At 42.9% G+C, this 21,028-nt stretch overlaps 2 protein-coding genes across 2 annotated transcripts in view; one reads left to right on the top strand and one right to left on the bottom strand.

The window, feature by feature from the left end:
- LOC124117320 (eukaryotic translation initiation factor 3 subunit A-like) overlaps positions 1-11,012 on the top strand; it is a 42,690-nt gene extending 31,678 nt beyond the window's left edge. Inside the window, exons 17-22 of the mRNA XM_048393712.1 lie at positions 652-805; positions 2,167-2,332; positions 5,380-5,538; positions 6,248-7,134; positions 8,582-8,617; positions 10,534-11,012. Coding sequence (XP_048249669.1) covers positions 652-805; positions 2,167-2,332; positions 5,380-5,538; positions 6,248-7,134; positions 8,582-8,617; positions 10,534-10,583 — 1,452 coding nt within the window. The 3' untranslated portion in view covers positions 10,584-11,012. The remainder of the gene's footprint in view (positions 1-651; positions 806-2,166; positions 2,333-5,379; positions 5,539-6,247; positions 7,135-8,581; positions 8,618-10,533) is intronic.
- Positions 11,013-13,460: 2,448 nt separating this feature from the next.
- LOC124117319 (probable glycosyltransferase STELLO1) lies at positions 13,461-20,110 on the bottom strand. Its single transcript, XM_046479137.2, has 3 exons — positions 19,961-20,110; positions 16,529-16,828; positions 13,461-15,313 (listed from the first exon to the last, which is right to left on the bottom strand). The coding sequence occupies exons 1-3, from the start codon at positions 20,065-20,067 to the stop codon at positions 13,495-13,497; spliced, it is 2,226 nt and encodes a 741-aa protein (XP_046335093.2). The 5' UTR covers positions 20,068-20,110; the 3' UTR covers positions 13,461-13,494.
- Between the last annotated feature and the right edge of the window lie 918 nt (positions 20,111-21,028).

Below are 21,028 nucleotides of genomic sequence, written 5' to 3'. Positions count from 1 at the left end.
CAGGATTCATAAGGGCTTGAAAAGGCTTTGAATTTAAATGTCCCTCTTGAAAAGCCTTGAATATATTTTTTAGTGTCCACCTTGAAAAGCCTTGAAAATGGCTAAAATAGGTTAAAAAGCCTTGAAAATGGCTAAAATAGCTTGAAAAGCCTTGAAAATGACTAAAATAGCTTGAAAAGCTTTGAATTTGTACAAAATGACATATAAATGTACTTGTTAATAACCATTTAAGTGTCATTTATCACAGCAATAGAAGTGTGTGCCTAAGACCATACAGACTTCATGACAAGGCTGAATGTGTTATTTATTGGTTGTGAGAACAGATATTGTTGGGAAATGTCTGATGTTCATTCTACTGATACATGACCATTCTACTGATACATGACCATTCTACTGATACATGGCCATTCTACTCATACATGGCCATTCTACTGATACATGACCATTCTACTCATACATGGCCATTCTACTGATACATGGCCATTCTACTCATACATGGCCATTCTACTCATACATGGCCATTCTACTCATACATGGTATGGTGGATTTAAAAAATGTTGACAGACTAAGGCTAATAACCCAAGTAATAAGGTCTTATAAAAGCCTTGAATGTTAGTGTTTCATATCTGTATGAACCTTGTCTTGCAACAGGCAAACTTGAAGGAATTTGAGCAGAAATTGGGAGAGGAACGAAAGCGGCGACTGATAGAACGCAAAGAACGCCGCAAGGAAGAGAAAAGGCGGAAGTGGATTGAAGAGAAAGAAGAGGCAACACAGCGGGCCAAAGATGAAGCCCTTAAGAGAGGTAAACATCTTCACACAGTTGGCCCTTAAGGGTTTGACCATTTTACCTTCTGTGAGTTAGGGTTGGGGTTTAAAGTATGTTGGGATAATTGGCTGTAATCAGGTTCCTGGCTGAGGTTGCGGACTGGGTAATCGTCCTAAACCGTTAAAACAGATACATGCAGTGAGGCCTAAGAAGGGTAAATTCTTTAGAATGTTGTGATAAATCACTAAAGTGGATGAATTTAAACTTGCTATAATTGACAAGTACCTTAATGCAGAAAAGAAAACTATTATGGCTTTGGTATAGTAGCTCAGACTTTTGAGAGTCAGCCTCCGTGGTCTAGTGGTAGAGAGTCCGCCTGGAGAGCACAGGGTTTGGTTGCAGGCCGTGTTATACAAAAAGACGTTAAAAGATGGTACTTGTTGTTACCCTGTCTGGCGCTCGGCATTTAGAGGCTGAAACAAAGACTTGTTGTCTCGGAGTCAGGATACTGTGTCTGAGTGGAGTATCCAGGGCTAGATTGTTTAGTTCACATATTGTAGAAAGTGTAAGAGGAGACAGATCAGATGATTTGCCATCAGTCCTGAACTAATAAGAAAAATGTCTCTAAATTAAGACATGTACACGTCAAGTACATTCATACAACTAACTGCTACATAGGACAAAGTGCAAACCCTAGGGGGGTCCTGGTAACAGAGCTCCAGATAAGCTTTTGGTGTTGTGGGTATTTTACCCATGCATTTTAAAATCATTGGGTATTAGTAATTCTACCTGCGTATTCAAATTTCTGTTACCCACTAGTTTTTACACATGTGGGTATTTAAGTTAAATATTTAAAAACACTATTCATCTAGTCCCTGCAAACTGGTGTCGTGTGGGTTCGAGAGCTTTATAGGACTCAAAAATACCACGATACTCCCACAAGAAAGTGTGATGGCAAATGATCATGATGTAACTGTCATCGTGGAGTTTGGCAAGGTTGACGGAATGCCCGTTTATAATTTCAAAATAAGTTGCTGATTTGCTAATTGAATACGCAGGGTTACTTAACACTATTTTGATGATACGCACAAGTTTTATTTTTGTAGCGTATCTGTAATGTTCGTTGCGTATTTGATACGCTTGGATTTTATTTTACTGCATATTTCTGCATTTTTTATGCCTATTTCACGCAGATACGCAGCTTATCTGGAGCACTGTGGTAAGAAGAGGTCCAAAGAACCTTTGTTTGTCGTTAGCGAGGACTTAATGGTGGTCTGACTCCAGACATGATTATTGACAGGCTGCTGTCAGAAGGCTGGAGTATTGCTGTGTTAGTGGTCAGCCAAAACACCGACAGGGCAGTAATTGAACTTTGATGTATGAATGATGGGTTTCAGAACGTGAGGAGAAGGAGAACGTGGAGAGGATGAAGCGGGAGGAGGAGGAGCGGGAATATAACGAAAAGCTGGCGAAGCTGGAAGAGCAAGCAGAGAAACAGAGACAGCGCGAGAGGGAAATAGAGGAGAGGGAGGCCAAGCGGCGCCAGGAAGAGAGCGGCAAGGGGTGAGTTGCAGATATACTCACCCACAATGCAAAAGCACCATGTTTTCAAGCATCTCAAGTCAATCTCAAAACACAAAACAAAATTGAATGTTTTTTCAAAGTCTTTCAGTGTAGTTGTAGCCACACAGCTGAATAGGTAGTGATCAGGTGTATCGGGGAACAGTTGGTTGTGTCAGAAAAGTGTTAGGCTGAATAAATTGTTATCAGGCAGAGAGAGGCTGTATTGGATAGTTGACAAATTTCTAAGGTAGTGGTCAGGTGTTTGTAACCAACTAATATGTGCTAAAGCATGAGAAATCCTGTATACATTCCCAGCAGTTAATAGACCCCCACGGTCATTGTTGATGAAAGTCAACTTGTATGAGGATCGAACTGTAATGTTGTGTTAACTGGCTGAATGTGAGGAAGCTAAGAATTGTAACAGTATTAGTGTCTGTCAATCAATGTAGTTGTCATGGTGACTGATGTTTCTGTGATGTTAAGATGTGGCGTGTATAAAGCTGGGCATCATAGGCGTTGTCATGGTGACCTATGTTTCCATGATGTCAAGAGTGGACAAACGTCTTGGACATGAAACTGTGGGACTTCCTCATCTGGTGCTTTTCAGGAGATAGAAGGTCTGCCTGAGAGTGGAGGTCATGGTTCAGTCCCCGTCTGTGTCATAGCGAAAGACCGAAACAAACTGTATTTGTCACCCTGCATGGCACTCCCCATTAAGGGCTAAAACAAGGACTTGTCAGCTTGGAGTCTGTATACGGTGTCTGAGAAGGGTATTTATCATCCAAAACTGGCTCCCACAGGAGATATCGCTTGGATTAGATCAAGCGATATCTACACTGTAGATATCGCTGCGATGAAATGACATCACAATGCTTTGCAGACCATTATGACGTCACTGGTTACCATGACGTCACAATCAAATGACATCACTAATGGCTCTGCTACTGAAGCTGATAGCAGTACTTTTTACACTGAAGACCCTTCTAATTACTGTCTACAAATTGAAAAAGTTGGAAGAATGATGTTGGATGATAAATAAAATCTCTCCCGAGTGTCTTTTGATATCAAATATATCAACACGAGTTGATAAAAGTGGAAAAATTCCGAGGCTTGCCGAAAGTATGGCATGGTGTTGGACATGCACCTATGCACCCTAAAACACACACAAAGGATATTTTCTTGTCCACTCTTTCCTGAGCAGGGTGGTGGAAAAAGCATAAGCTGGTCACACAAAGGCCAGAGTTGTATTCACCATGGTATTCTGAACAACAGACAGTACTGCCCCAACCAATTTATTGTGTGTATGAACAAAGCCTGTTTCATGTTTTGAGAGTTGAACTCTTTTTGCCCATCATAGGCGTTGTCATAGTGACTCATGTTTCTGTGATGTCAAGGTGTGGCATATATTAAATTGTTCATCATAGGCGTTGTCATGGAGACCGATGTTTCCATGATGTCAAGAATGGACAAACACCTTTCATGTAAATATAATTTAACACTAGGGAGTTGATTTGCATAACAAAATGTGTGTGCCTAAGTCCTTTGGTATTTGAATTTGGTTCTGAAGTTTGTTTTGTTTCAACTGGTGTTCATCTTTTCAGATTTGGGTCATCATGGTCATAATGATGATATGCAATGTGACAGTGTTTCAGATCGGTTTGAACATTTCTTTGGACATTGACTTGTTGTCTATTAAAACACCCTCAAAATGTTTTTCAAATATGGTATTGACAGAAATATTTCCGATCAAAAAGTGATGAAGCATGTCATTTTTACCTTGCATGATGACATTTGTCCCAAGTGTATCAGCATTGGTCAACTAGTATAAGCACAGACTGTCACCATGGTCTAGTGGTAGATCGCCTGCCAAGAAAGCAGGAGGTTGGGGGTTCAATCCACTGCATAATACCAAAACTTCACTGCACTGCACTGCACTGGAAAAATGCTGATGGTGGTGTACAGCAGTATCAAGTCTCTCTCAAGAGATGTTTGGTTTTTCTGTGGTCGAGATGGTCACACATGTATATAGTAAAGCTGCAACTAACATGATATTGGAATAAATTATTCCTGATAAAATATTAGTTACAGATAATTCTTCCGCTCATTGTATCAAAATTCTTTAAAATTATATTATTGGGTAATTTTTGACTGAATCACCGGTAGATTCTGAGAAACGTGTGTACAGCTGATTGCTACTTTCAGCTTAGTTTATGAGACAAGATACACGGTAATCTCAATCTCTGCATTTAAAACAATGCCAATCAGAACAGGAAATAAATTTAATCGGTAAATCATCATGTCTAGTGATGTTTTATCTCAAATTTCAAATTTGTATTGGCCAAGTTTAATTGTTATAAACTGTTCATTTTTCCTGAATTCCCTTAAGGGATACGATGTTATCTTTTTCTGTGGAAGACAAACACGTTTATATTGCAAATGTAGGGACTTCGTATGCACTGGTGATGTGCTTCATTCCGATTCGCTTTACAGACGGGGCATATAAATTAGCATTTCCCACTTATTTTACGAGATAAATACACATGTAATTGTAAATCTTAACCACTGCGCATGAAAGATTGTCCCGCATACAGCACACAAATACCATTGAATTTGTAAATCATGTCTGGTGATGTTTTATCGCAAATTTAATATTTTCGTTGACCAAATTTGCAAACAGCAAAACAAGCACACTAACTCCTATTGCCGCCATGACTATAACCATGATAACACACAAGATGCGCAGTAAAGCAGTGCACATGAAAAGGGAAGTAACTGCATGTTATATTGGATCGCATTGTTTTCAAGTATTGTAACAATTCACTTTTGGTGTCGTATGTTCGAGACGCAGACTATTTAAGGATATTTTTTTTTTTTTTAAATGGAACTAAAAACGAAACATGCGGCAGCCTGTGATGATGCGGCGGTGCCTGAGAACCAAGAAATATTTTTTAGCCTAAGACTTATTTTTCACTTTTTTGGTGTGGAGGGGGTACATAAATCTGGGAATCAGAATCACTTGATAGTAATGGTGTATTGATATTTGCTAGCATCAGTGAAAGGGAGCCAAGTGGACCATCGGAATGGAGGAGGGGAGGAGAACCTGAGGAGGAGAGGAAGGCGTGGCGCCCCAACCCAAGCAAAGTTGGATGGAGAGAACGGGAGAAGGAGCGGGAGCAGAGCTGGAACAGCCCAGGCATGGAGGACCGGTAAGACACAGTGGACAAGTTACAAGTATAGCAGGAGAGGAGTTAGGGCTTTGTTAAACTAGCTTCTGGGTTTTACTAGTGAATAGTATTTAGGACAGTGGTATACTTTTCTATTTCTCTGTTGTGTGTTTTCTGGGAGGGAATTTTTAAAGTAAAAGTCATTTTGTCACTATTTTAAGCATTGTTATTAATTGTAAGTATTTGACAGTAATTTGTAAGTAATTAAGAGAAGTTAAGTATTAGTTACTTTCTTCTGAACCCCAGGTGACTTGCATAGTGCAGGGTTTCAGCAGATGAATTCAATTGTATAGACACTGAACCATCCTGACTGATTGTCATAAAAAATATCCTGAAGATTATTTTGTTAATTTGGTAATATGGAATCATGTCTTATAAAATATTAGTAATAGTTCTGAATTTTACCTCAGGTTAGTTTGTTGTCAGGGACTTTAAATTAATTCACTGGTAATATAATGAAAATGATTTAACATGTTTAAGAAAAGACAGACAGTAAACTATTATAACGAAGACGCTTATATCGAACTGGCTGATATAACATACTTTTTTTATACCGTCCATTTGCTGTATTATATACGCTGTATATATGATTATAATGAACTATGGTTATGACAAACTAAAATTGATGGTCCCTTTGTGTTCGTTATAACTGTAGTTATCTCGTCCTCTCTAGTAGTTCAATCTGCTTCAGTCGAGACGAAGGGCCATCATGGCGTGAACGAGGAGCAGCACCGAGGGAAGACTTCCGTGACTCTAGAGGACCACAGGCCGAAGATAGAGACTTTGGTGATCGAGGACCACCTCGAGATGAAAGAAATTTCCGTGACCGAGGGCCACCTCGAGATGATAAGGACTTTGGTGATAGAGGAGCACCGAGAGACAGGTTCAGTGACAGAGGTCCCCCGAGAGATGACCGATTTGGGGACCGCGATGGACCTAGAGAAGAGAGAAGTTGGCGAAGCAGTAGAGACACTCGAGACGACAGAGGTGGTTGGGGTCGCGATGGTGGCCAAAGTGATAGAGGTCCAGTGCGAGATGGCTGGAGGGATCGAGGAGGTAATGAAGGGGGGATGAGAGAACGACCAAGGGAAGACACTTGGAGCAGAGGAGGGGCTCGAGACGAGCCTGGCTCAGACCGAGGTGGGGACAGAGGGGGCTGGGGCAGAGATCGCGAGGACAGTTGGCGATCCAAAGCTCCATCTAGAGATGAAGGGAGAGGACCGAGTGATGGCGGAGGGGCATGGAGAAGGGAAGATCGAGGTGGAGACTTCCGTCGTGGCGGGGACGATCGTGACTTCCGTCGTGGCGGGGACGATCGTGACTTCCGTCGTGGCGGGGACGATCGTGACTTCCGACGTGGTGGGGATGATCGTGACTTCCGACGTGGTGGGGAGGATCGTGACTTCCGACGTGGGGGAGAAGAGCGTGACTTCCGACGTGGGGGAGAAGATCGTGGCTTCGGTCGAGGGGGCGACGATCATGACTTCCGTCGTAGGGGAGATGATAGAGACGTGGAAAGAACCCAACGTCGTGATGATCAACCACCTGCAGATAGAGAGGAAACATGGAAGAGAGGAGGTGAGAATTTAATCAATACATGGAAAAGATTGAAGGTCAAGGTCATTAAACATGGAAGTGCTTATGGCTGAGTTATTTACATCGCTAAAGAAGTTGTTGTTTCAAAGTGGTACTGCATTGGGCGCCTGAGGTCATTTGTGGCCCTATGTGGTGAAGTTACAATGGTTGATGTTTCTGATGCGTTCTGGACCTTCAGGATAAGGCTGTTTATGCATAAGAACCAAACACCTTTCAAGTTCAGAGTGCATTACAGTAGGCTCTGTGATGAAGGCCTGACTACTTGCTTATGTTATTATAGTTTTGTTTGTTGTTTAATGCCGCACTCAGCAATATTCCAGCTATATGACGGCGGTCTGTAAATAACCGAGTGTGGACCAGACAATCCAGTGATTGATATAAGCATCAATCCATGCAATTGGGATACAATTACATGCATTAACAAAGTCAACGAGCCTGACCACCCAATCCGTTTGGTGGCTCTTACGACATGTATAGTCGCCTCTTATGACTACCATGGGTTGCTGAAGACCTATTCAACAATACATATGCTTACATTTTAATATGTTGGAAGGTATGAGTTCTGCGGTCAAGTCTTTCTATGCGAGGCACAGAACTCAACAGGAAACTCTGTAAATGTTTTCAGCCGGGAAAGGCAAACACTTTGAATTATGGTAGCTGTAGGCAACAAGAGGCATAAGCCTCGGACTTTGTGGCGAATATGTCCTGCATGTGGCATGTGCCTTCCTGAGCTGCAAATGATGTCATTAAACCATAAGTTCTAATGAAGAATAATGAAGGAATATGCAGCTTATACTTTGAGACCGCCATAAGCTTGACAAAACACTGACTGTAGCATGTGCAGATGTTTGACAGGTCACTGATTTGGTGAAACTTGAAAGTTGCAGTGGTGTTATGATGTCATTATCAACTGGTGTCATTACTATCCCGATTGCTTAGATCCATGCTCATGATGTCAATCACTGGATTGCCTGGTCCAGACTTGATTACCCCTGAAGATCCAGGGTAGTATAGGTCTTCAGCAACCCGTGCTTACCCTAAGACGCGACTAACGGGATCGGGTGATCAGGTCCAGCTGACTTGGTTGATGCATGTCAACTTATCCCAAATGTGTGAATCATTACTCATGATGTGAATCACTGGATTGTCTGGTCCTGACTTGATTCTTTACAGCCCGACGTCATATAGCTGGAATATTGCTGAGTGCAGCTTCAAACAAACAAACATTAGTAGCACCTTCGTTTTTCATTGACAGTCTAATGTTTAGTCAAAAGTGTGCTCCTTATCAAATGTTGATTAGTAGAGTTAAGTGGGAAAATTTGGGGCGTTTAGGAAATGTGGGGATGGGTCTGTTTCATTTTCAGTGTGTTATGCAAACACCTGTCTGTTTTATCTCCCTTCATGATGATATGTTTCCTTTATCCCCCAGGTGAGCCGCGTCCGCCGCCAGCCAAGGAGAGTGGAGGTAGGTTGTCCTGGGTGTCGATGGAGCAGATACTGAGTTGTTTCCATTGTTCATGTTCCTTTAGAAGTTGGAGATATCCTTGAAACAGATGTATATCTGCTTCAGCATTATTATCATCAGGTTCCTCACTGAAATAATGATTGCGTTCTGAAACAACACTCACTCACTCACTCACTCACTCACTCACTCAAATAATGATTGCGTTCTGAAACAACACTCACTCACTCACTCACTCACTCACTCACTCACTCACTCCAGTAATATACAGTCAAATCTCGTTAATCTGACATTCATTAATCTGACAATCGGCTTTATCCGACACTAATGGCGGGAACGGATTAAGTCAGTGCTATTTAGACCCGTTAATCCGACACACTCCGACTCTGACACACCTAATTTGCAACGAATTACCAAAATCACTCCTTAATCAGTCTCGTTAATATTGTAACATAACAATATAAATATTTTTTATTTCGTGTTTGTATCGTTATTTATCGTGTAGTTGTCTGATTTTCGATCACGAATGTTGATATCACTTAATTGCGTTTAGCCGACATAAACATTAATCTGACATAATCTTATACAACTTATCATGTTGGATTCACTGGACTTGACTGTATACTCATCGCCAAAAGTAACGCGAATACCATACATGTTGGTTAATATTTGAAGACTTACTCATATTCAAGAGATATTAGATTGGTTCAATGCACATACGAACATACTGGTATACTGTGTGAACCGATGCTCATGAACGCATTACATGTGACGTCATAGATCCATGACTCGAGATGCACCATTTGTCTCGTGCAGGATTAGAATAAAGAATAAAGACACTCTGTGGTAACACTTGACTGGTTGTTGGTTTTGTCAATAATTGGTAACCATTGAAAACATCTCTTCTTAACATACATACTTCTTTATATGTTTCTTTGGTTCGTGTTTCTTTTGGTGATGAGTATATATTGCTACTTGTTAGGTTCAAGTTATGAGTATTGTAGCACCCATATTTGCCCTAAAAGGTGACTATGCTTGTCGTAAAAGGCGACTAACGGGATCGGGTGGTCAGACTCACTGACTTGGTCGATACATTTCATCGATCCCAATTGCGTGGATCGATGCTCATGATGTCAATCACTGGATTGTCTAGTCCAGACTTGATTATTTTACAGACCACCGTCATGTAGCTGTAATATTGCTGAGTGCGGCGTTAAACAACAAACAAACAAACAAAATTAGTGTTGTAACAGGTATAATTTAAATAGTTATTTGGTCGGCTTCTTGGGTTCAGGATCTTCGTGTTTCCATGGGTATTGTTGTAACATTTATGTCTTTTTCCGGGGGGCCCAGTCGTCTAAAGTGCCGTGATTCGCTGTGCAGAGTTGCGTCCCTTGGGCACGCCAGAAACCTATGATTGTGGGTTCGAACCCCGGTTCGCCCCGATTATGTTTCTAGGTTTGTCAGCACCATACCCGTGCTTGTGGGTTTCACAGAAGTGGTAAACGTCTGAGAACTGCATCACTTCGGGCTTTCCTCCCACATTAAGCTGACACGCCGCGATATAACTGGAATACTGTTAAAAGTATTTAGTTATTAGTATTGTAACACCCATGCTTGTTGTAAAAGGTGACTAACAGGATCGGGTGGTCATGCTCACTGACTTGGTTGATGCATGTCATCGATCCCAATTGCGTGGATTGATGCTCATAATGTCGATCACTGGATTGTCTGGTCCAGACTCGATTATTTTACAGACCACCATCATATAGCTGTAATATTGCTGAGTGCGGCGTTAAACAACAAACAAACAAAATTAGTGTTGTAACAGGTATAATTTAAATAGTTATTTGGTCGGCTTCTTGGGTTCAGGATCTTCGTGTTTCCATGGGTATTGTAACGTTTATGTCTGTTTCCAGGTGGCCAGAAGGAGCCCGAGGATGATGGCTGGACCACAGTCCGTTACTGAAGAAGCGGAGACAAATGGCATCCTTTGGAATGTGAACAGAGGACTGCAAATCCTTGTAGAAATGTGTTAATCACTGATGCAATTGGATGTTTTCCTTAACATTGTGTGGAGGAATTGGCTTTCTATTGTGGTGGTGTTTATATGACAGTCAAACAAATTCTTTCACAATTGACAAAATATTTAACTCTGCATCTCAAATGTTTCTGATTGTATAAATGACCAGTCAAGTAACTTTACCTTCATCAAAATGTATCCTTGCATAAATATACGATGTATTGTATTCAGTGCTAAGTTCTATTGCTGAGTTTCTCCTCTGTACTGATTCTGACTTTATGAATTAGGATTGTATGTTGTCCATACTGGATTTAAAAACAAGTCATGAGCAGTTATATAAAAATTGGAAAGTATGAATAAAACTAAATAGTTGAACCTTGTTTTGTCCTAAAAGCAACAGTTTGTCCATTTGTCCAAGGACTGCCTCTGTGGAGAAGTGGATGAGCATCTGAGGAAGGTTGGTGGGTTGATCCCCGGACACATCCTACTCAAAGACGTTAAATGATAGTTGTTATTGCCCTGCCTGGCACTCAAAGGGATGACACGAGGACTTGTCGGCTTGGAGGCCGCATGCTGTGTCTGAATCGGTGATCCATATTAAACTGGTGCATGGTCAGTGGGCTAGCACTATCAAACCGGCATTACTGTGGACTAGTTGAAGAAAACATGCATGCACGTAGCTATATAAGTGCAGTTATCTTAAATCCAACGTGGAACCCCATTTTTACCTCACGTCAGCGTTTGTCCATCTGTCACATGGATTCAGGGCAACGTGTGGCCAACTCTAAAGAATGGAGAGTGTCAAAGGTGGTTGTTTATAACCTGTCAGATATTGTGTAGAGGTGACATGGTTATTGTTTGTTGTACGCCGCACTCAGCAAGATTCCAGCTATATGACGGTGGTGTGTAAATAATTGAGTCTGGACCAGACAATCCAGGGATTGACATCATGAGCATCGATCCATGCACACTGGTATGCGATGACATGCATCAACCAAGTCAGTGAGCCTGACCACCCGTTGCGTTACAACTGCAAGGCGACTACGCTTGTCATAAGAGGTGACTAACAGGACAGGAGGCTGTATACTGTGTCTGAGTGGGGTAGCCATGTAAAACTGGTGCATGGTATATCAGTAGGCTTGCACTATAAAACCGGCATTACTGTGGTCTAGTTGAAGAAAACATGCATGCGCATTGCTGTATAAGTGCAATTTTCCTGAATCCAACACAGAATCTTATTTCACCTCACGTCAGTGTTCGTCCATCTGTCACATGGATTCAGGGCAACATGTGGCCAACGCTAAAGAACGGAGAGTGTCAAAGGTGGCTTATAACCTGTCGGATATTGCGTAGAGGTGACATGGTTATTACAAAATAGCTTCAGCATTTGAGAGAAGTGAAGGGTGACAAAAACAAAAGTAAGGACACACATATGATTTGTTAAAGTTTTTGGATTATATACATTTCAGGATGTTTGTTTGTTTATTTTTAATGCCACACTCAGCAATATTGCAGCTATATGACGGCGGTCTCCGAATAATTGAGTCTGGACCAGACAATCCAGTGATTGACATCCTGAGCATTGATCCACGCAATTGGGATACAATGACATGCATCAACCAAGTAAGCGAGTGTGACCACCGATCCCATTAGTCGCCTCTTACGACAAGCAAAGTCGCATTTTACGGCAAGCATGGGTTGCTGAAGACCTATTCTACCCCGGATCTTCACTGGTCTACATTGCAGGATGAGATTAATTTCAGAGCCCTTCAAACTGAATGTTTCATCAGTCCCATGTGAAACTACTCATTATGGAAACGATGCACACATACTATGTTAAAGGGAAATACACCAATGTCTGGCAACGAAAGTAATTGATATTTGTGGCAAGATCATTTTCAAGGAAATTAAGCAACCCAAGGGTAATAACTCCAGCCAAGGCCAGATTAGTCAGAAGGATGACATCAAGAAATCATTTACAAACCACCACTCCGAGAAAAGACTGGTTGCAACAGGTTACTGGTGTAAGATTACATACCCAGACCTAGCAAATCACATGCACAGATGGGACCCGTGAAGATCCCGGTGTAGAATAGGTCTTCAGCAACCCATGCTTGTCGTAAAAGTCGACCAACGGGATCGGGTGGTCAGGCTCGCTGACTTGGTTGATGCATGTCATCGATCCCAATTGCATGGATCGATGCTCATGATATTAATCACTGGATTGCCTGTCCAGACTCGATTATTTAAAAACCGCCGTCATATACTAGGAATATTGCTGAGTGCAGCGTTAAACAACCAACCAACCAACCAACATGCACAGATGGCATTTGCTGCATGACGCCCACGTGTCCTTCCACAACATACTGCAGTGAGGTGTGGTGGTGCTGTGAACGCCAGCACTGCCACAATTAACGTTAGTTGGGCTCATGTCATGTTTCCTGACGAATCGAGGTTCACTCTGTACTTCCATGACCGAAGGAATCGAGTTTGGATAAGTCCAACTGAGATTTTTATGGGCATCAACATCATACAGCATGATCGTTCTGGGGTGGGTCGTAATGGTATGGGGTCGTTTCACAATGACTGGCACTCCTGAAGATCCGGGGTAGAACAGGTCTTCAGCAGCCCATGCTTGTCATAAGAGACAACTAAATGGATCTGGTGGTCAGGCTCGCTGACTTGGTTGATGCATGTCATCGTATCCCAATTGCATGGATGATGTCAATCACTGGATTGTCTGGTTCAAACTTGATTATTTACAGACCGCTGTCATATAGCTGGAATATTGCTGAATGCTGCGTTTAACAACAAACAAACCAACCAAAAGTATTCTTTTCTGGAGTGTTATTAAGAATCAGTTTATCTGTTCTTTATTAAGTATCCGAGGTAGAACTCTCCTGCACAGAAATTCATATTTTTTCTCTTCAACCATTTCTCTAAGCCTAAGCGGATACATGAAGCTGTAGCCCTGATGAAAGAGTCCAATGGTACTGGGGGCATCCAAGTGTCTGCCCTTCAGAAGCACACGATCTGCTTCATTGATTGTCCAGTATATGACTGACGAGAACACTGAACCATCAAACAGTGTGGACTGCTCAAATTGTACCAGCAAATCCAACACATTATTCTTCAGAACGTATGGGATGTAGACTATGTTCGTCTGATGCTGATCGGCACCATTTGTCTCAGAGATGACCTGGCTACCTGTAGACCTGAATTCAGAGGTGTGTGGGCCATGGTCAGGTGGAGCTGGCGACAAGGGTCCATGCCACACCTTGTCCACTGGCAGGGAACCCACGGACCACACATTGAGTAACGTGTCGTCCTGCACGTACAGGTAGCCATCGACTGTGTACCCCATCTCCATCGCCCTGGCCATACAGTGTCGCCTACAACACTCCCCAGTCTCCACCTCAATAAACGTCACAGGGAATCCGAGTTGACTAGGGAGGGATTCAAATGCGAGCATGTCCTGTCCGCAGTACACAGTGTTGGGAAAGTGCCAGCCATACAGTAAGTCCAACACCTGTACATGGTGGAGGGTGGTGTTGCTGATGCTTATGATGAGAAGAATGTTCGAGTACACTTTGCTGTTATGAATAGTGTGAAAAGAAACATTAAATTTCACATTGGGGCAGAATTTCATCATCCGGTTCAAATAGCTGTATTCAAATGCTCGACCCGTATTAGTTGATAATTTTAAGGGCGGTGTCTGTTCATGGGGACAGAAATGAACCTTTGTCTTCTTGAGCCTGATTGAGGTAGTCGTTGCTCTAGATGGTTCTTTGTATCCTATCTGTTTCAAGTCGTAGATCCATCTCTTGATCAAGTCGGCATCAGAGACTTTCCAAAACCCCTCCTCAGCCATTGAAACCGAGAGGTCATTGACGCACTGAAAGAAGGATAGATGCCTTCCACATTTCCACTGTTTAAGGAATGATATTAATGCATCAGTCTTATAATAGAGATCCTTCTCATCAACAGCATCTTCAAAGTCGGAGTGGGAGTTTCGTTTCTGGACCGCGTTTGGGGGGAAGAAAGCTAGGGACCCTCCTGTTTCCCACAGAAGTCTCTGAGCCCAGTACCCCCTCCAGATGTCGCACACGCGGAACCTTGTACTTGTTGGGATGAAGAGTGCCCAGAAAGCATCATAAAGAAATAACGTGTTTTGGGAGTTAAATGGCGAAAATACTCCTTCGGGAACAACGCCAGGCGGCGCCCTTCCATCAAAGGTCACATTCAATATGGGTACAGTTTTCTTCCGCATCAGTCTAGATATGGCGTCAAGGTCGGGGTCTCCGTCCACAGTGCCTTGTTGGATAGAGGGAGTCTTCCATTCGCCCAGCAAGTAGAGAATACTTTCATTTTTGCCAACAAAACTCAACGGATAGCCCCGAGGCCAGAGGGACGGCTGGCCAAAGTGTCTGTAGGGATTGAACACCTCGTCGCCATTATACATGAGTCCCTTTATCACAGGGTTGAGGATGAAGCTCTTGAGTGAGTCCGTGAGTCTGTTGTCATCGTCAGTTTCATAGATAACCTTTGCTCCATTAGCAATGGCATACAAATAGCCAGCGTTCTTTCTGGCGTAGCTACTCTCTGGGAGGAAGTGCACAGTGGTCAGATGGAGACTTTGCTGGTCTTCTAAGCTTAAGTACACACACTTGGGGTAACTGTAATAAAAACAAAGATATTCACGAAAACATTCAGGTTAGCCCAAAATACAGTAAACTACGGTTATAACGAACTCAAAGGGACCACTAATTTTAGTTCGCAATAACCGTAGTTAGTTATAAGCATATAAACGGCAAATAGACATCAAATGGCTGGGACTAAAGAATAAGTTCGTTTAAGCATGTTCGTTATAAACGTAGTTTACTGAATATGTTCTTTTATATCTCTGATTGTTCAAATCCTGCCTTTGTTGATATATTTTGTTACGTACGATGCAGTCGCAACTCGGATTCTTGTTGCTTTTGTTGTGATTCAGACGTTTTGTGTAGCGTTCGGTTATTGCGTTCGGTTATTAGAATTTGAGTGACCTGAGTCAAGACATAGTTGACTAGTGTTAATCAAGGACAACTTAGGACAGTACCCGAAATAAGACGCAGAAAGTGACGTAGATCTGTACCACCTGTTTGTGAAACCCACGAACACGGGTAGGGTGCTGACAAACCTAGAAACAAGCTGGGAGAACCGGACACTGAAGATCAACGCACGTTACTGAAGATCAACAATATATATATGATGCGCCAGAAAGTAACTAGTCTCGATTTTGCACGAGAGTCAAGGCAAAATAGGGGTAAAAATAATATGAATGAATCACTGAAAATCAGTGTCACCAGGTGTTCGTGAATAAGGTAAGCATGTCCTGCTCTACCAGTATCATCGCCTTTCTCCCAATGTACGTACTCTCTTTACTAAAGCATTCGTGACCAACTCTTGTTATTCCGGGACAAGCCGAAAAGCGACTCGTGCCCCTCTCATGGCCATTTTTGCGACCGGGTTCCGTCTTAGCGCAAACGGGCATACCTAAAACAATTGTCAACTCGTTGCGTAATGGTTCATGTATATTTCCCCATATATTATATATATTTTAAATGCAATTTAAAGCACATCGGGACATGCGGAATTAAACAGTATGATTGAACACATTTAACTGTGTCTTGGGTTTATTTTTAGATGTAAGACATATGTAAAATCAAAATGTATTTCGGAGGGATTCTTTGCCGCAGAACTTGAAATCATACGCGCATTCTGATTGGTTTGTCGTATTTTCGCGCATAACATTCATCGATAGAGGGACGAGTCTTCTTGCAGGTTATGGAAAGGGGCGAGCGGTGACGAATGTTACTAAAGATGACAACTAGCTCAAGCTAAATACTCACTACCAGTCACGCGGTGTTTTCCTGTCGCCGACAACGACGACCGTCCACCCAGGCAGCGTGGACAGGTACTTGATATCCTCCGTGGGAGGAAAGATAGTTGTGACGATGATCCATCTGTCCTGGCTTCTTTGGTTCAGAGGGACCCCCGATCCACGCTCCCCCCTCGCAGCACCCTTAACTGTGTTTCCCGGCTTCCGTTCCTCCCACAAGGAAGACCCGGATGTTGTGGTGCTGCTTAATTCTCTGCCAGGATGTTCGGAACGCTCCATGTATTTCCGGAAGTGGTCAACTGGGCTTTGTCTGTTGGTTAACCAACGATGGTTGTAGGATATGGTTATGTCAAAAGTAAGTTTGTAAAATTGTAATTAAAATCGCCAAAACCTTTTGCGTATTCATAAGAAATCACTGCAAAAGCAGGGGATGATGTACGGGTGGCCCAGTCGTCTAAAGCGCCGCGTTTCGCTGTTCAGAGTTGCGTCCCTTGGGCACGCCAGAAACCTATGATTTTGGATTCGAATCCCGGTTCGCCCCGATTATGTTTCTAGTTTTGTCAGCACCATACCCGTGCTCGTGTGTTTCGCCGAAGTGGTAAACGTCTGAGACATGCATCACTTCGGGCCTTCCTCCCACGTTTAGCTGGCACGCCGTGCTATAACTGGAATACTGTTAAAAGCGGCGTTAAACCCCACTCACTCACTCACTCACCTGAACAAACACGAAAACATTTGGTACAAGTCAAAATGGGGAATTGCAATGGACATAATTTTGGTCCCTGATGAATAACATATGAAAATGGCCGCCACATTTCCACTACGACACCGCCTCCCTGGTCTAGTGGTAGAGCGGAGAGCGATAGGTCCGGGGCTCGATTCCCGGCCGCGTAATACCAAAAGAAGTTAAAATATAGCACTTGTTGTTACCCTGCCTGACGCAGTAAGGGGATAAAACAAGGACTGGTCGGCTCTTTGTACACTTCAGATAACATTGCTTTCAATTTGGACAGATTGTCTTTCATCTTGGAGTGAGTGAGTGAGTATGGTTTTTACGCCGCTTTTAGCAATATTCCAGCAATATCACGGCGGGGGACACCAGAAATGCGCTTCACCCATTGTACCCATGTGGGGAATCGAACCCGGGTCTTCTGCGTGACGAGCGAACGCTTTAACCACTAGGCTACCCGACCGCCCCTTTCATCTTGGAAGACAGAGATGTAAGTGTATTATCCGGGTCATTACGTGTGACAGATGCTTCCTGGATCAAGGAATATGCGTCGTGTTGGATAGTGGCGTGGACAAATCAAAATGTTTTGCAATAATTAATACGTTACGGAGATTACACAAATGCAAGTAAATCTTATGAGTTTTTGAGAATAAGCATGGTATTAATTACACGTGCCTCCGAAACCTCTGTAATATACAGAAAGTCCCTCCTTGACTGTTTAGAGGAATATGGTGAATCTCATTTGGTGGAACATTTGGTTGACCAGGAATATCTCTCTCGGCACGGATTTTATGGAACTTTGGAATCCTGGACAGAAGAGGCATTGACAAGTGTTCAGGTTTTCGAGTCAAGCCATGGTTTATATTACTGATACGTGGTTTTGGAAGATTTCTTCCTCCCAAAACATAATGTCTTTTTTATGGCATTTTTACACCAAGTCCTTTGATCAAACAATGTATGCAATGATGCTGACATGTACTGGTCAGAGGTATGCTATTCGACACAGACCGCCTCCGTGGTCTAGTGGTAGAGCGTCCGCCCGGGGAGCGGAAGGTCCGGGGTTCGATCCCCGGCCGCGTCATACCAAAAGATGTTAAAAGATGATACTTGTTGTTACCCTGTCTGGCGCTCGGCATTTAGGGGCTAAAACAAGGACTGGTCGGCTCGGAGTCAGTATACTGTGTCTGAGTGGGGTATTCATGTTGAACTGAGGCATGGTATCTCAGTGAGCTAGCACTATTAAATCGGCTTCAATCCGGACTTGTACAAGCAGCCACACAAACATACACACGTACATGCACGTCGCTATATAAGTGCAATAATCTTGGAGGCATCGTTAAACCCCATTTCACCTCACCTCACCTCAACTATTCGACACAAACTTTCCTTGGAGGGAAGCCCGACTTTGGATGACAGATAGTTGTGACAGAATGAGGTTATTCCATTTTCCTGTTGTTAAGTGTAGATGGCACCAATCCAGGCCAAGTCTTGACGGCAATTTATACTTATCAAAGTCTTGTGTGAATTGTAAATAACATCACTCAAGTCCCAGTTTTACAGGCAAGTTATACGTATCCAAGTCTTGTGTAAATTGTACATTTCACCAATCGTTTACTAGTCCTGCGCCATGACTGTGGAATATATATACATACTAAAAGCCTAGGCAAGTCTAGATCCAACTAAACCAAGTCTAGTTTCCTTGATTCCACACACAGCAGCGCAGGAAAGGCTCTTTTGAAAAAAGACAATTATTTTAAAGAAATGTTTCAGTCTAATCTTTTACCCGGGATAACTTTAATTTACCCCAATCTGAACAATGTTTTAACAGTTGATAACGTTAATCTATACCTGATGTTAAATCAGGCTGCACAAATCTGCCCCTAGTGTAAGCAGTGTCATATGCCACTCTATGCCTGATGTCAGCTGTAGACAAGAATAATTTAAATGTAGACTGTTAGATCCGGTGTAGGCTATACAAGGCTATTCCTGGTGTTAACTGTAGATAACGAAACTTTATGCCTAGATTTTATTGTAGATCCGGTGTTAACTGTAGGCTATACAAGGCTATTCCTGGTGTTAACTGTAGATAACGAAACTTTATGCCTAGATTTTATTGTAGATCCGGTGTTAACTGTAGGCTATACAAGGCTATTCCTGGTGTTAACTGTAGATAACGAAACTTTATGCCTAGATTTTATTGTAGATCCGGTGTTAACTGTAGGCTATACAAGGCTATTCCTGGTGTTAACTGTAGATAATGCCTAGATTTTATTGTAGATCCGGTGTTAACTGTAGGCTATACAAGGCTATTCCTGGTGTTAACTGTAGATAACGAAACTTTATGCCTAGATTTTATTGTAGATCCGGTGTTAACTGTAGGCTATACAAGGCTGTCCCTGGTGTTAACTGTAGATAACGAAACTTTATGCCTAGATTTTATTGTAGATCCGGTGTTAACTGTAGGCTATACAAGGCTATTCCTGGTGTTAACTGTAGATAACGTTATATGCCTGGTGCATAATGTAGGCTACACACATGTGTGCCTTGTGTTAGTCTGTAGGCTATGCCAGCCTATTCCTGATATTAACCGTAGATAACTCTACTCTATGTCTGGCGTTAACTTAGAACGGCGGGTATCTGTAGGCTATACCGCAATGCGCCTTGTGTTAACTGTAGGCTACACCAGTCTACGCTGACTATCCATAATCTCACCTGGGAGGGTCTGTTGCTGATGCATTCTGGGATACCAGCCAGTTCACGTATAGGACATAAACACTAGTTGCCATGACAACTGCGATGAAGATCCGTTTGCCGTTCATGATTCCATACGATGTGGCGATCCCATATCCCTCGAGCGTTCCTCGCGTATCGGAATTACATGTAGGACGTCGCCAGTGTCAACCCGCCTCGCCTTCAATAGTGTGAAGTGACAAGCTTTCAGTGCTACTATTGTGTTGGTCCAATAGCTTTGAGTTCTCGGGTAATGTCATCAGCTGAACACACAGGACAGTGAGCCCCTTTTGTGCAGCTATTCACTGCATGTCATATACTTCAGGGCTGACATGTTGAGTGTGTGTATGTTGGTGTGTTTGTTGTTAATACAATATATTTAAGCTGTCTGGTGTGTGTGTGTGTGTGAGTAAGGTGGGGGGGGGGGGGGGGGGGGGGGGGCGGCTAGTGAAGGTACGGGTGGCCCACTCGTCTAAAGCGCCACGATTCGCTGTGCAGAGTTGCGTCCCTTGGGCACGCAAGAAACCTATATTTTGGATTCGAATCCCGGTTCGCCCCGATTATGTTTCTAGGTTTGTCAGCACCGTGCTCGTGGGTTTCACCGAAGTGGTAAACGTCTGAGACCTGTATCACTTAGGGCTTTCCTCCCACGTTAAACTCACACGTCGTGATATAACTGGAATACTGTTAAAAGCGGCGTTCAACCCAGCCCACTCACTTACTCCAGCTGTGTGGCGACATGTAAATAATCGAGTCTGAACAAGACAGGCCAGGGATAGATATGATATGTTAAAATTGAGGTGAGGTGAAATGGGGTTTAACGTCGCGTCCAAGATTACTGCACTTAAATAGCGACGTGCATGCACGTGTGTGTGTGTGTGTGTGTGTGGCTGCTTGTACCAGACTGATGCTGATTTATAGTGCTAGCAAACTGAGATACCATGCCGCAGTTTAACACAAATACCCCACTCAGACACAGTATACTGACTCCGAGCCTACCAGTCCTTGTTTAAGCGCCTTAATGCTGAGCGCCAGACAGGGTAACAACAA

This window comes from Haliotis rufescens, unplaced genomic scaffold (assembly GCF_023055435.1).
Source record: "Haliotis rufescens isolate VD_foot unplaced genomic scaffold, xgHalRufe1.0.p SCAF_12, whole genome shotgun sequence".
NCBI lineage: Eukaryota > Metazoa > Mollusca > Gastropoda > Lepetellida > Haliotidae > Haliotis > Haliotis rufescens.
Note: the sequence above shows the minus strand (reverse complement) of the source record. Positions and strands in the feature narration are given on the sequence as shown.